Raw genomic sequence first — 16077 nt, forward strand, 5'->3', positions numbered from 1 at the left:
GTTTACTTATACAGAAAAAAAATTCCTTTAAACAGACTGGACAGGTTTGCACAATTTTTGTAAAGCTAGAATTAAAAAATATGACCATACAGTTGAAAATGCACAGTAAACATTTCTGTTATATTTAGTTAACCCACAATTATTTGGGACTAATAGTCCAGATTTTTGTCTGTTAAGGGGTTTTATATGGATTTTGGACAAGCTTTCATTAACATTAGTCTGCTGGGTCTCAGCAACATGGAAGGTTCTTGCTGCAGTGCTATCTATTAGTGCCCTGGAAAATGGCAGCATTCTCTCAAGGGCATTTGGTGGTTTGTAAGTGAACTGAATTTACCTGTTCATGAGTGACCTGACAGAATCCTCTGCCAGGAGCAAAGCTCTGAGAACTCGGAAGTTGAAGTGGGAGAAACCAGACCTTTATTATAGGAAAGTATATTTACATTTTCAGTCTAATTAGTTACCTAATTCTATAGATTATAGTAGATGTAAGAATCTGGCATTAGTTCCCTAAACTCTGCTTTTTATGCTCTCCTTTGAGCACCACAGAGGGTGAGACCATATAACCCAGTTCTGTGCAATCCTGCAAGGGTTTCTTTGAGGGCTTTAGCTTTTCCTCTTTCAGAGCACTGCAGCCTTGGCTCAGATATAAACTAATCAGGTGTGGGCCCTCTGGTTTTGTTTCTTATAACTGTGACAGAGTATGGCTTAGGAAATCAGTGGAGCCAATATACAAGCTGTGATGTGACAAACAGATTCCAATATAGATGTGACTTTTAGAAACATAACCTATACTCTATCTTCAGATAGATAGAGAGGGTTTGTTTGGACTATCCAAACAGAAGAGACAGAAGAAGGTTTCTGTATTATCACAGGTATTTGGTGTTGAAAGCTGAAAATATGTGAATCATTTCACTATTTTAGAATAAGGCTTGGAGAGTACTGAGCTGTTTGCCGTCCTGAAGATAATTTTGCCTGAAAAGAAAACTGCCTGAGAAGAAAAGCAAGCTATAACAAAAATTTTTAAATGCAAACATAGTTTTTTTGAAACAAAACGCCGCCTATAACAGAGCAGTAGCTAATGCCAGGATCCCAGCCTTTAACCAGTACTAATTTGGTGAAGTCCGCAAAGGAGCAAATAACACACAGCCACTCTGCTGCCTGGAAGGAGCGTGTTCCCAGCCACAGGAAGCTGTGTCAAGGTAGCAAATTCCCCCCTCCACCAGAGACTCTCCTGGGAGCCAGCACTGCCCAGGACACAGCTCAGGTCCCCTGGCTGGCAGCCAGAGCCCCACTGTGGTTGCCAATTCCTGACATGACGAGCACAACACAACCCCAGAGACTTTAAGGTAATCTGGCCAGTGGAGCATTGCTCTACCAAAGGGTGGTCTCCGAATCAATCACAGCCTTTGGCAAGTCTGTGGCCCGACAATTGAAACCAGACATGTTTTCAGTTCATTCTTTGGGTTACTACTGTTCGATGGTGATTTACAAGAGAGTGTGAGCTATGGCAATCTCTCACGCAACTTTAGATATTCCCTAAACGAATGCACATTTAGAAATCTCCTTGCTCTAAAACAATGCCTCATAAGAAAAGAATATTTAAAGAGAAACCATCCTTAAAAATAGGCCAAGCTGCCTTTCTTCAGCGTTCAAAAATACTGAGGCACCACTTTGCAAAACACAGTGCAACTAACTCCAGCAGCAACAAAATCAGAAACCAAAATATGCTCTTCCTGTGTGATACTCTCAAGTCCGTGTTTCTGAGGGGCACTCAATTTTCTCATTTCTGTCCTAGTTTGCAATGATTTCAGAAGGCCTGTTCACAAGACAAACAGCACAGGGTTTCTCAGTAGCAGGCTGTATTGAATTACAAAATAAATAGGAGCAGAAGCAATATCAGCAGCAGCAGAATATTGCTATGTTAAATGTTTCTGTCTCATTTTAGACTACTTGTGTCTCAGCACTATTTTCAGCATTTACAGTTGTGAAATACTCTGGAGAAATAAAAAGGCATTATAGAGGTGCTGATGAAGTTTTAGTCTGTAAGTGTTGTTGCCTGGAGTGTACAACACGAGATGCTTCATACTGGACCTAATTTTATTTCCAGTCTTTCAAGAAAGATTTCTACATGTATTTGCAAATGTAGATTACTGAAAGTGTCAGAAGTGGTTCTAGAACTTGGCAGTCTCAACAGAACAGAAAAGTAGGGACTCTGTGGGTCTGGGTCAGAGAGCAAGTTCTATTTTAAATACAGGGCTGGTCTTGCTTCTCCTTTTAGCTCTATTTGAGAGTTTTATCAGCCATTTTAGAAAGCAAGAGAGACAGGAGCTGAACTGAGAGACAAACTTCACTCTGAAGGAGAATTTACACGTAGAAAAAAGATGAAGGATGTTCTGAAGTGCTCTAGCAAGTTAGCATTTTAGCTTTACTGTGCAAAAATAAGGAAACAGTGCAGTAGGTGCTCCATATAGAGGTTAAAGTCCAGTAATATTTACCACCCAAACAGCTCACTCAAACCAATTTAGTCATAAATTAAATTATGTCATGCATGCTTCTGGTGAACAATACTTCCTAAATAGTAGCCATGGTATTAAAGCAAACAGAACTATATTGGGAGAGGAAAACAATGAACTACAGCACAAGCTTGGGAACAGCAGATCAATTCTCAGATACTAGTTGCAAACCAAACCTTCCTGTAAGTATGGGTGGCTTGTGGAGTCTTTAACCACAGCCATCTCCTTCCTTTTTATGCCCCATTATTCAGGCTTGATGGAGGTCTCTACCCTGATGGCCACACAGGTTTGGACTCCCCCCCCGGCCCTTTCCAGCAGAATTGCTTTTTTATGGCACAATAGAAAAAGTTTAGCCAAAATCCTTGCACTAGTCTTTGATCTTAGTAGGTCAGTATTGATCAGAACCTGTCTGGGCTTGGCATCTCTTCACATCCATAAAGGCAGCAGTAATGCTTTGGCAAGTAACCTGTACCAAAAATAAACCCTGAAAACCAAAGTGAAAGCACATGTTCTCTTCACTGTACCTTTAATCCAGTATTATCTACAGTCACAGTGAGCCTGCATTATTGAGAAAAAAAAAATTGGGTGGTGTTTTTTGTGGTTTAGCGGTTGTTTTTTCTTCAAGCAAAGGTCCATCTGCACAGTTCCATAATTGATGTAGCTTTGGCCTGCAGCAGCCACACACAAGGCCCTGTGCCAGCAGGTGCTGGCTGACAGCTGCCTGCAGGGCACTGGGGACCCTCCAGGTGTTCTCCTGCCTCTGTTCTACTGCTATTTGAAAACTTCAGATTAATGCCCTAATGCTGTCACTGCCCACCCTTGCACTTCTGCCTTGCTTCTGCAAAGTAAGAGGAGAGACTGAGCCTGTCCAGTGGCACAGCAAATAACCAGAGCATGTGCATGAAGCTGTCAAAATGAAAAAAGATGTGTACGTTGCATTTTGATAACCTCTAAACGTTATTTTTTATTAGGGATTTTAAAGAAGATGTGTGTGAACTTTTGCAGAAGACTTTCAGCCTAGAGAGTTCTCATATAAAGGATAAATTGCTGAAAAAACACAATCCTATTATGTTTTTGTATGTTGCTTTTGTAATGAATAATAATGCTGTTTTCTTTTTGTACAGTTTCCACCTTTAAGTTATACCAGCGTGCAAAGCATGTGTACAGTGAGGCTGCCAGAGTGCTGGAATTTCAGAAGATTTGCAGTGAAGCACCTGTCAATGCTCTCCAGCTGCTGGGAGAATTAATGAAGCAGAGCCATATCAGCTGCAGGGAGATGTATGAGTGCAGCTGTCCTGAGCTGGATCGCCTGGTCGACATCTGCCTGTAAGTTCTGACCACAAGGAAGAGTAATCGTCTGTGGAGAATACGGTTCGAATTGAGGAGAAAATATGACATCCTTGCCTATTGCAGTCTTAAAATGAAAGTATTCTTGTCTCTTCTTACAAAATTAATCTCCTGCAGGGGCATTACATGGTCAATTGTTTCCCTGCTGACATCTGTGTAATACTTTCAGATGAAAGCTACGGTTTATGACTTTATTACAGATTTTGCTTTTGGACTGACTCATCGTCACAAGTGTTACGTTAGACTGTCGGCTACTCTTTTTTAAGTAAGTTGCAGAAGAAGTCATAAGTGGTTTTCTTAAAATATCATCTTACTTGTTCTATCTGAACTGTTACTTTTTCTCTATTTCTTAGAATTATAACATCATAGAATGATTTGGGTTGGAAGGGATCTTAAAGATCATCATGTTCCAAAGCTCTGCCATGGGCAGGGACACCTCACACCAGACCAGGTTGCTCAGAGCCCCATCCAAACTGGCCTTGAACACTTCCAGGGATGGGGCATCCACAGTATCTCTGGGCAACCTATTCCAATGTGTGTGCCTCACAACTCTCATAGAAAGATATTTCTTTCCAATATCTAATCTAAATCTACATTTTTCATGTTTCTTAACCATTTCAGTACTGCTGCCACAGGAGTTCCAGGGCATAAACAAGCTGTTCTACAATTTTAGGTTGTCTTGGAATTATAATGAAATGTAGTGATATGCCATTTGCATTTTTTCAATTAAAAATAAGTTGTCCAGAGTATCAGATAGGTTGGACAGCATTTCACTGTTTAAGAAATGAGCGTGCCAGCTGTTACAGGAGCTGATACTCTACTTCTTTCTGTGCTGTCTGAGCTCTCCACATATAATTAAGACTCCATCTCAGCCCCAGCATTATTCTTTCAGCTGTGATTCCTTCCTAACTCAGTTTGGTCGTGAGGAAACAATTCCAAAGGCACATTCCTTGAGTGCCATTTTGTCCCTTCTCTTCTCCCACACACAGGTTGTTGTGGTATCAGGCTTGTTGTTTCCATGACTCAGCTGCAGGGGACAGTGAGATCTGGTACAATCGTGTGTCAATCCACAAAGTAAAAACAAGCACTTAGTACTCACATCCTGCATAGCATTTCACCCTTCCCACAGGGTCAGCATCTAACAATGTACACATTTCAGTCCTGCTTTATTTCTCTTTTTCTGGTATATTTAATCACAGACAGACACCTGGTGCTAACTGTAATCTAAATTCAGTGCCTGTAGAAGAAATTTAGTGGATCATTTTAACAGTGGCTGGGGGAAATAAACAGTTGCCCACCTGGGCTGTCCCACTTCTACTGCATCCCTGCCCCAGCCATCCTGTCCCAGCTGCTTCCCACAGTCTCATAGTGGCTCCCTGGTGATGCCACCCTCCTGACTTGTGCTCCTAATTGTTCCTTCTCCTTGGAGAAGGGTGTGCTTAATTTGGGAAACTGCCCTAAGCCAGAGCATTACTGCCGTGCCAGAATGGAAATGTGGGGTGACACAAGTGTTTGTAGGCCTGAGGTCAAGAAATTTTGTTTTACTGTCTTTTTGAAGCAGGTATCCCATCCTCTCTCTACATCTTTTAAGTCTTGAAGAAAACAAACTATTTCAATTTGGTGTTTTAAAAATTAGATTATTAATATCTTACCACCTTTACCAGCTTGGTTTTTTTTATTATTATTGAGAAATTAGTCTGACTTAGAATGAAAATACGAATTTTGAAAGCATGCAATTTACCATATGCTTTTTTTTTTCTGCACTTACGGATTTTTTAAGTTGCAGTGCCCATTTATCAGGTTTGTAAATCAATAGAGTACAGAAGATGATTATTTAGGTGAGTATGATTTCTTTTGTCGACAAGATGGAATGGCCTCTGAGGCAGAAAGCTACAAACCTAAAAACTGAACAGAAGACTTCTGGACATTGACAGATTATTTTGCATGTGGGATATATGTGCTATTTTGTGCTAAAACACAAAACAGCCTGATAGCCACTGGACAGACTGATAGCAACTGAGAAGAACAAGTTTTGATTTGTCTCTTGGGACCTAGTCCAGGGTGGAACTCCCAGCTTTATTCAGTTTATTGTATCACATCATACAATAAGCTGTGACAGTCACTCAGCAGGGCAGTTCCACCAGAGTTATCCCAGCTGCTCAAAGGGAACCACTGCTCCATGTGTGACAGGGAATCACTATCTCCAGGGTCAGCTGAAGACGGAAACTGAACTCTACTGAATTATCAAAGATCTTGGGCAACAAAGTCTTGATCCCACGCAAGGCATCAGCACTGCCTGTTCTGAGGCACCACTGGCAGGGCCAGAGCCTTAAATTAACATCTGCATTGCTTTAGGTACAGTGACTGCCCAGGGCTGGTGCCTCAACCAGTGGCAGCCAATGACTGCACTTGGCAGACCTGAGGACCCCATTCTGACAGGGCGTGTTCTCTGAAAAGCTGTGAGGAAACTGTCCTGCCCTGAGCAGGGGAAGACAAGCAGGTTAAACCTGGCCAGATGTTCTGTGCAGCATGGAGTTTCCTGTGCCACATTCCAATAAACCAGCAAGGATGGCAGTGACAGCCTCTTGCCGCAGGAAGCTCAGCACAGGAATGGAAATTGTGATCCCCATTTGTGCTGAGCTCTGTGCTTCCATGGTGACACAGCTCCAGCCAGCTCAGGCAGGGGGACACTGGCTGCCAAGCAGGAGCACAGCCACAGCACCAAAAAGAAAGCAGCAGTTAGGATTTTTCTAAGTTAATTTAAAATTCATGGGAGCATTTCAGTTCCAGGGAACAATATATAAGTAGTAAAGGAAAAAAGTGATGTGTGTGCCCACGTTACATCAGATTTCTGATTTACTGGCAGAAGAACCCACAGCATATGATGGGCAGAGCTAAGCACCACATGGAATGATTTCAAATTTATATATTAAAATTATTTCACTTGGAGGTTTTTTTATTGTATTCTTTGCACAAAAAAGTAAATGCTCATTGTTCTTTGCCGTCTTGTCCCATCAACAATATTTCCTAAGAAATGCATCTTTCTTCTCTAGGAGTTCAGTATTAAATCTTATTCTGATTCAGTAATTAGATTTCAAAAAGTGTATAGCTATTCTGGATGAATGCACCTTAAGCCAGTATCTAATTTTTGGGGAAAAAGTCTTAACTTTTCTTAAATTGTACATTAAAAAACCTAAAGGACATAAAATCAGTAGTCACTCTAGGAAGACTTGGCTGATGTGATTCTAGAAATGGCCAGGAATGACACAAATGACATTCTTTATTTACGATGATGTACAGCCACCCTGTAACTTTCAAAAGCTTTTCCAAAAATATATTGCACAGAATTCCCAGAGTCTACTGCTGCTCTCTCCTGACAAGGTTTAAACTGTGAAGAATAATCTGCATATACAGATGTTTTCTCTTTTGCCTAGATCTTTATGTTTTACTGTATAACCTCTGCCAAGAAAGAAAGGGATCCATACTTGCTGTGGTTTGTAGTGCTGAAAACTGTAACCATGAGTTGGTCAGTTGGTTTTTTTTCATTTTGCAAAGATTGAGGACTTTTGTTTTCTCTAACCCACCTCATGCTGTTAGTAGCTGGTTTACCTGTTAAAGCAGGTAACACAGCAGATTTACTAAACAATAAAGGGACAAAAAATTGGACGTGAGCTCCTGAGTAAGTTAAGTACTCTTGAAAAGCTGTCATTCCTTAGTGTTGCACATGACTTACTTTCATTTTCTTATTCTCCATCTTTTGGTGCTATAAATCCTGGTAATTTTTGTGCTCCCAGACATGCCTCTTACATGACAGAGAGCTGAATCCTCTCTGACCACTTTTAAAAGAAAACAGATTTTATATTACATCCAGGTGCATTATGGTAGCCAACACAATTCTGCATTTTATCAAGATTCTTACCATTTCCACTTATGATTTTCTTAAAACTGTAGAGCCTGCAATCATGGCATAATTTGAAATTTCAACAAAGCCAGAAACACTTAAAGATGCTATTCAAATGCAAACTAAACTACACAGCAGAATAAGCACAATCCTCCCCATTTATATATTTAAGTCTTACCATATTAACTCCATGCTCTCTAAAAGCTACTTCATAATTTTAAGTATTTCAAATTAACAATATTGCTCTGGGGTTTTTTCACCTCTTAAAAGTACAGCTATTTTTAAAATAGACTACTGCCATGTCTTGCCTACTGTTTCCATATACCAAACCTATGGAATTTCCATTTTTACTCCCTCCTTTTATTATCCTTCCTTCCTTTGCTGCAGTACTCATATTTTTACTCTCATTTACATCCCCATAAGCTAGTTGTCTTTGTGTCCAGTGAAGACTGGAAAACGATGCACAAACACTTGCAGCAGCAAAAGCCAGAACCTGGGATTGGGACTGAGTGGCCCCAGCCCTGGGCTCCAGACACATTTTCCTTCTCCTTGTCCCTGCAGCACAGCCCAGCAGCACACAGGGCCTTTCCCACACATGAAACCCACACCTCCCACTGCGTGGGTGAGCTCCCCATCCACAGGACTGTCTGCTCAGACTCCTCTTCCAAAACCCATCTAGATGCCAGTGCACAAGAGGAGTGTCTGGCCAGGAATCCCACTTTACCAGAGGGGTCCAACTTAGTACTGAACTGATTAAAACTTCAATGGGGCAGTTTCAAACCTGTTCCAAAGATGAGTTCCTTGTGTTTGATCTAGATACCTCCCAGGCACCACATCTCCTGCAGACACAGAATTAGGAGCTCCCTCCTGGATCCATGTAGTATCAGGTACCCTGCCCATCAGGTTCCTCAGTAGCCCCAAGTGGCTGCTATCACCACATTTGACACTGTTAAGCCATGGTATTTTGAAACACAGTGACTTCAGCTCTGCAACAGGCATATTTTCTGTCTACTTTATGCTTTATTTCAACTAAGTATTCGAAAATGACTCAGTAAAAATGAGGCATGAGCATGACCACAGAGAATTATGAAATCAATAAAAGGTTCAGAACAATTCTGAAGGGATTTCAGTTGCCTACCAAAATAAAAGCCAGACACCATCTGAAATATGAAGTTCTGTCTGAGGTAACAGACCAAATGAGTACAGACAGTTGATTTAACAGACTCTGAAAAGTGGATTGGGCCTTATAAAGTCAATGGGAATTTCCTTATTGACTGCAACTGAGACTGGATTAGATCCTGCTCATTTTAGGAGGTTGCTCCATGTACTAGAAACTACCAAAATTGCATCAGAGAATGAGTGGCTTACAGGAATAACAATAAGTAAAATAAAACACCAACAGGAAATGCAGAATGAACATAAAATCGAGTCAATATGAAGGGTGGCACCACACAGAGACACTGAAGAAAGTGTTTCTGTTCAAGAAGAGATCTGTGTTTAGAATCAAACACATATGCAAGTACTTGCTTGAAATATGACCTAAACCTATACTAACCCAGCACTACACCAGATTGATTTAACATAAAATGCACACATGTAAAATTACAACAGCCCACTTCCAATGAGCTGTCATTTTCCAATGCTATTCACATGATGTTGTCTCTCCCTCTAACATATTCTAGGGCTGGTGAATCTCTCTGTGCATGACTATTGGAAACACATCAGAAGTATTTGTTTGTAAGTCAGATTAGATCTCCCCCAAGAATAAGGTTTCAGATGAGTTTTCTAAATCTTACTCATTCTGTTCTCATTAGGTTAGAAAAGCCTCAAAGTAACTTTTTATATGGTACTTTCCTACTTTTTCTGAGTCTAAGTTCAGGAACACAGGTAAGCAAAATTCTAAGTTCTAATGAGGTGGTATCTGAGTCTTGCAGTGTAACAGCATGGGATTTGCTCTAGGACATTTCTAGTAGGCCAGTATCTTGAGGCTAGGAATGGTTTATATTTTGCATCTCATTTATTTGTCATTGTTCTTTCTGTTCACACTCCTCATTGAGAGCTTTTTTTTTCTTTAGGGACTACATTCATACACTACCTCTACTGCTGTCAGTCTAAAGTTCATGAGGTTCCTCTAAAGAGAGACACCCAACTCTGTCCATTCAGCATAAACAGTAGTTTATACGAGCTTATTTATACAGAGTGCAGTGACTCTATGACTTTTTGAGAGTCTCTGAACTCCCCTTCTCTTGACTGGCACACTCAGCAGTCCTGCAGAAGCCTGTGAATCTTCAGCATGGTTTAGAGCTGTCCTGGAAGAATAGAGCTATTTGTCTTTGCCACATTAGAAAATGGCTTGCATGCCTACATCCTGTGCAATTAGTTTATGAACCCTCTTTTGTTATTTTTGTCATGTATTTCTGTTTTCACTTCTGATGTCTTATGAATGTTGCTAACACAATTCCTTTCTTCTCCTGCTTTCTTCATCTCAGCTGCACTGTGATCCTAAAAACAGCTGATGCTGAAGCATTACAAAACAGGGGGACTTTTGGAACTGATAGAAATGACTTTACTGCAGTTTAGAGTCAGCACTTTCCTTTGGTCCAAAAGGGTAACTGCAAATTGCTGTAGTGTTACATACAAGCAAGTGAACATCAGAAAAGTCTGATGACATGGGAATACTCAAAAGACATCTGAGTTTTCTATTAAAATTTTATATATGACAAAGTACCTCTTTTTGGTTTATTTTAAATTCTTTTTTTCCCCTCTTATTTTCTTTTAGGCAATTTGGGGCCATTGGGTCACGTCTGACTGGAGCTGGATGGGGTGGCTGCACTGTGTCAATGGTGCCTACTGACAAGCTGAACACTTTCCTAAAAAATGTAAAAAAGGCTTATTACCAAACGGATGGCCAAAGGTTAGCAGTGGAGAATAATAATCTGTTTGCTACCAAACCTGGAAGAGGAGCTTTGGTTTTTGTTGAGGCCTAAAGAACGTAAAAATTTTAAAGAAACTATGTAGAGCATGTAGAACTGGCAGTACTTCCCATGCCACAGTACATGAATGATTTTTCTGATTTGTATTGTAATGAGCAGTCGCTATTATCAAAATGGATTTCTGAAGAAGCAATTAGAAGTAAACTCTTTGATTATAAAAGTCTTTCCCCCTCCATATTAAATGTATCTTTCATTATAAATACTGATTTACTAAAACCTATTGACAGGGAAAAGGGAAATTGAAATAAAGATGATGATTTGTTACAGTGTCTGTCTCTTCTTTTCCCTTTGCTGTAATAAAAGAGAGACCAGGTGAGCAGTGAGCTGCCTCAGTGGAAGGAGGGGACCTTGCAGTATTTGCAGGGCTGTTCAGTGCTTTTTCTTTTCAGGTCCTGGACATTGTTTTGTTTGGAGTATTTTGTAAAACATGAAGATTAAACTGAAGCATTCAAAAGATTGGAAGGACCTTGCTAAATATACAAAGTTTTCTACTCTCCACAAGTAGGATATTTACTCAGCTGTACTAAGCAAAAGTAAGCTCTAGGTAGGACCAAGGGAAAATATCATTGACATTACTGACAAATTCTGACCTTGCCACCACTGTCTGCTCCTGCCATCTCCTATGACTGCTCTGAGCAGGAGAAATGGTTGTGATTGTAGAAAGGGGACTGTACATCAGGATCCCCCAAAGATGTCCTAACCCTGCTCCCAAGGGGAAAGTCAGACTCCTGTAGCCTCTCTCTTGCACAAATTTCCACTTCTCTGCTCTCTCCAAAGAAAACCAAAGAGAAGATTTGGTCGTGTCACAGCACTTGCAGCCATAAAAGACACAGCAAGAGTTGGCCCTGGGCACGTTTTTGTGATGCTAAGAACAAGTTAATGTCCAGAAGTCTGTATCAAATTAGAGATCTCTCAGATTTTCTGTACATTACCCATGCTAATTCAGGCCAAACCCAAATTCTCAGAGGCTCCTAATTCTCTGAGAAGACTGCCAAATCTGAGCACAGCAGATGAATGACAGCCAATGCAAACTACCAGATCTTTTCAGGAACCTCAGAGGGGAATATCATGGCAGTAGTATCTGTAGAGAAGATCTCTTATTTCTGACAACCAGGAAAAGTGGAATAGAGTACTTGGGTCAAGTAAATCAAACACTCAAGAGGAAAAGGATGGGCTCTGGGCACAAGACAATTTGGAGGGAGGACAGTTAAAAGTATGCATGTGAGAAGGGGAAAGCAAAGGAGAGGAGAAACAGTTCTGAACAATTGGCAGAATTATAGAATGGGCTAATCTTAAACATTCCCCTGTCATCTCTGAAATTTAACATCTTGTAACCCATTTGTAATGTACAGTAGATATAGATACTGTAAATAGAGGACCCCAAAAAGTAAAAATCAGGCATCTTCAACAATGGTTAAGATAGCCACAGCTATTGCCACTGCCTTGTTACCAACTGCCTAATGAAATACAATCCTGAGCTTATTCCAGTGAGTTCCTATTTATTATTCTGTCATAAAAATGGAGTAGAAACCAGTAAATACCAGTCCTTTCATTAAGATATTTGCATAGAACTTAGAATTTAGCTGGACTCATGGAAGCAGTAATGAGTGTATGAGCAGAATAAAAATATATTATGGAGGTTTTTTTCTTCTTCTTTTTTAAGCTGAGCATGACAAACAAAGTCATAGAATCTTTCCCAAAACACGCAGGCTGCAGTACATTTCAAAACTTCTCTGACAATCAATCTTATAAATTATATTCTCATAAACAAATGAAACCAGATATAAAAGGAAAACAGTATAAAAGAATAAAACTAAAAGTTCTTAACTTCTGATGAATCTCTTTCCCAGTAAGAATTAGACATAACTTTAATGGAAAAACCTACAGAAATCCAACTATTTACATAAAAAGGGTACTCAGGCATTTTTATTTACTGACTGTATATAGGAAGTAAATGCTTCTTTTTAAACAAAAATGGTTTGGGGTTCTCTTTTTTTTGCTTATTTTTAAAAACTTTTAAAGACATGTTTCTACATAATGGTAAAATTCCCCAATGATCAGAGCATGAGAATGGTAAGGGGCAAAGATATTAGTAGTATCTCTAACAATAAAGAAAGATTTTTATGAAAGTTTCTAAGTCTAGAGCAGCAGCTCATGAGCATATTGCCTAAGCAAGACTTTCCAGGTCTGTATTTTTAGTAACTTTTCCTGACTACCTTTTAAAAATCTCTTCTATAGCTAGAGTAACACTAATTGGTAAATCAGATCATGGAAGTGTTTAGGTTGGAGAAGACCTCTAAGAACATCAAGTCCAACCATTGAGTCAGCCCTGACAAGTGCACCACAAACCATGTCCCCAAGTGTCACATCTACACATCTTTTAAATCCCTCCAGGGATGGTGACTCCGCCACTGCCCTGGGCAGCCTGCTCCAGTGTTTGACAATCCTTGCCATGAAGAACTTCTTCCCAATATCCAACCTAAACCTCCTCAGGTGAAACTGCTGATCAATGATGGGAAGTGGCTCAGTGAGCACTTCCACCAGATCTCCCGGTTCCCTTGGGTGGATCCATCCAGCCCCAGAGACTGGTAAGTGTTGAATTTAAGTGGCAGTGAAGTCACTGCCCATCTCCTCTTGGATTACAGGTGCTTCCTTTGGATCCCTGGGCCTCTCCTCCAGCTCAGGGGGTTTGGTACCCAGAGAACAACTGCTCTTACTATTAATGCCTCCTCTGCCTCAGGCGTTTCCTCATCCTTTGTCAGTGTTACCCCCTGCACCCAGTGAAGGTTAGCACAAGCTATGATTATCCATGGAGTGTAATTTTATCTTAAGGCCTGACTGTAATTCATTCAATCACCAGTTTAATCTTAGTGTGCAGTAAATGGGCTCTAAACATTTCCAAAAAGGATCTGGAATGGAGACACTGTTAAACATGCGGGTGCAGCATCACCAGCATGCCTGGTGCCATATTAATACTCTGTATTATGGTAATCCCACTGACATGTAAGTCTTCATCACTGCATTTGCTGACTGTGTCTCTGTGCACAGGAACATGCTCATCCTCTGAAATAGCATGAGAGCAATTTTACCACTCACTCCCTGGGAGGGAATCGGGATGTGTGCATGTCTTGGACACAGCACACACACGGACATATGGCAATCTAATATATAATACTTACATAACGTTTTCGGGAATATTGGTTTCTAGTTAATATGATCTGAATGCCAACTTTTATTTTAGCAACTGCTGACTACTTAGTCATTATAATCCTTCTGAAATTCCTCTCTGAGTCCATGTGTCTCTTTAATAACATCTTGATATGTTGGAGCAACTGCTCCACTACAGCTTCAGTCAAGTGAAAGATTTGTATTTTCAGCTAACTACGAAGTTTATTTGTGTGCTAAATCCCAGCCAGATCTAGTTAAAGATACACAACACTCACAAGAGTATCCTGTTCTAAAAAAGATACCATAGCTGTTCTAGGCAGGACTGAAGTAGTGCTCCCTGATTCTTGTTATTTTAAGGTTCATCAAGAAAAAACAAACTCTATAAAAGAACTTACACTAAAAAGTACCAGTAGTGTGAAAACTGGACTGGTAAGACAATGTCATAAAACCTGTGAATCATGCAGCACATTAAATTAATTTTGAGAATGAAAGCTAGGTATTGAGAAGAAAGACTAGTTGACAAAGCAGAAAGGACTACACTGGGAATGTAAAACTAACTGCAAATTGCTCACTATGATACAGTCCTGTTTGACAGATTTTCCCAGTGCACAGAGAACTGGCAGAGGAAGGAAGCACTGCCAAGCAGTGCTGCCAACACATCTGTCCTCCCTCAGCTCTGCAGTTCTTTCATCGAATGCTCTTCTGAGATTCAATCTCATAAAATAGAGGCAAGAGATTAATTCTGGTACTGATCTCTTGTACTCTGCCCTTTGCTTTTGGACTTGTGTCACAAGTAAATGAGATTCTCTGATACAGACACGACTGACCACAGCCTCCCCTGGCAGCCCCAGGTTTAGGGACAGCTGTGGCTGCCGAGGGCAGGCAGTGCCCAAGCACAGCTGGAGCTCCACATTGGCAGCTTCTGCTTCTTCAGCACGTGCTTTTCCTCAGGTCTCCTACGATTGTTTGACCAGTTAAACCTGTGGGTGAGCATTTTCTGGAGCTCCTGAAGCCTCTGCAGGTGTGGTCACAGATTTCAGCATAAGGTGGATTTACCCAGCCCATACTCCCTGCGAACGGTTCAAGCAGTACAATAACAAATAGTGAGAGTTTACACATAGAGCTAACATGCCCAAATCTCACAAGTAATTTAAGGCACTCAGACCAAATCCATCATAGGTGTCAGACCTAGTGAAAAATGGAAAAAACTGTAGATAAGTAAAAAAATGTTTAAGCTTCAGATGAGAAGACATTAAGGAGATATCAGAGTTAATTGATCATTAAAATGCATGAGATTGATTTCCAATAGCAGTGTTTCCTGTAGAAACAAACTGATGAGGATTCATACAAAAGCATTATATATATTTATTGGATTTTAAGTCTAAAGCATTTTGAGAACTGCTATCATCTCCTAAACATTTTTTTGTTGGCCAAAATTACGCATTAAAATGAAAACAAAAATTATCTTTCCACTAAAGCACTTGGCACACAAGGATCAAATAACTCAATAAAGATTAGACGTACTTCAGACTGAAACACAACTAGTGCCCAAGCAGCTGTCTTCTTTCCAGCCAAGCTGTGTGTGATTTGGGGTGGGAATAAAAATATATTCTATCAGCCAATGATCAAGCCAGATGTGTGGGGTTCTTTTTTTAAAATCCAAATTAATTTTTCAAGGGACACTGAAGCAGATTTGTATGAAGCTCTTAAAGAAATTCCTCAGGCATATTATTAAATACCCTAATTTTTTTGACAAATTCCATATGGGGGAAGGTTTTATTCATGTTGTTCTACATTTTCTGGTTTCTTATCTGTCCCTCATGTGACAAATACCTGTATTTTTTTTTTGTTGGCTGAGCTGTTCTGCCATTGAGCAGGATTTTTTAATTGTGTTCTACTGATCAATTATCAATAGAATTAAATTGTTCTGATTAAATGCTGAAGCATTTTCTACTGACTTTCTGGCTGGGAACATTCTTTCCTGTCTCCTTCCTTTTCAGGCTTCCATCTAGAAAATAATTCAGACAAGACCCTGCACTTGAGAAAAAAATAATTAAAAAATCAGATCACCACTTTTAAACATCTATAGTAGCTCCACAAGTAAGCTTTTTATGAAAGGCTGAACCTAATTTTATTTAGGAACATAAAGCTCTAG

The 16077-nt window shown here is 40.1% G+C and overlaps 1 protein-coding gene across 2 annotated transcripts in view; it reads left to right on the top strand.

The window, feature by feature from the left end:
• GALK2 (galactokinase 2) overlaps nt 1-11020 on the top strand; it is a 47017-nt gene extending 35997 nt beyond the window's left edge. The window contains exons 9-10 of one of the 2 annotated variants that reach the window (XM_014887734.2): nt 3638-3839; nt 10541-11020. In XM_014887734.2, the coding sequence (XP_014743220.1) occupies nt 3638-3839; nt 10541-10748 (410 nt within the window). In that variant the 3' untranslated portion in view covers nt 10749-11020. The remainder of the gene's footprint in view (nt 1-3637; nt 3840-10540) is intronic. The other variant, XM_088172544.1, reaches the window with a different exon arrangement.
• Nucleotides 11021-16077: the final 5057 nt, after the last annotated feature.

The sequence above is a fragment of the Sturnus vulgaris genome, chromosome 13, assembly GCF_052056855.1.
Source record: "Sturnus vulgaris isolate bStuVul1 chromosome 13, bStuVul1.hap1, whole genome shotgun sequence".
Lineage (NCBI taxonomy): Eukaryota > Metazoa > Chordata > Aves > Passeriformes > Sturnidae > Sturnus > Sturnus vulgaris.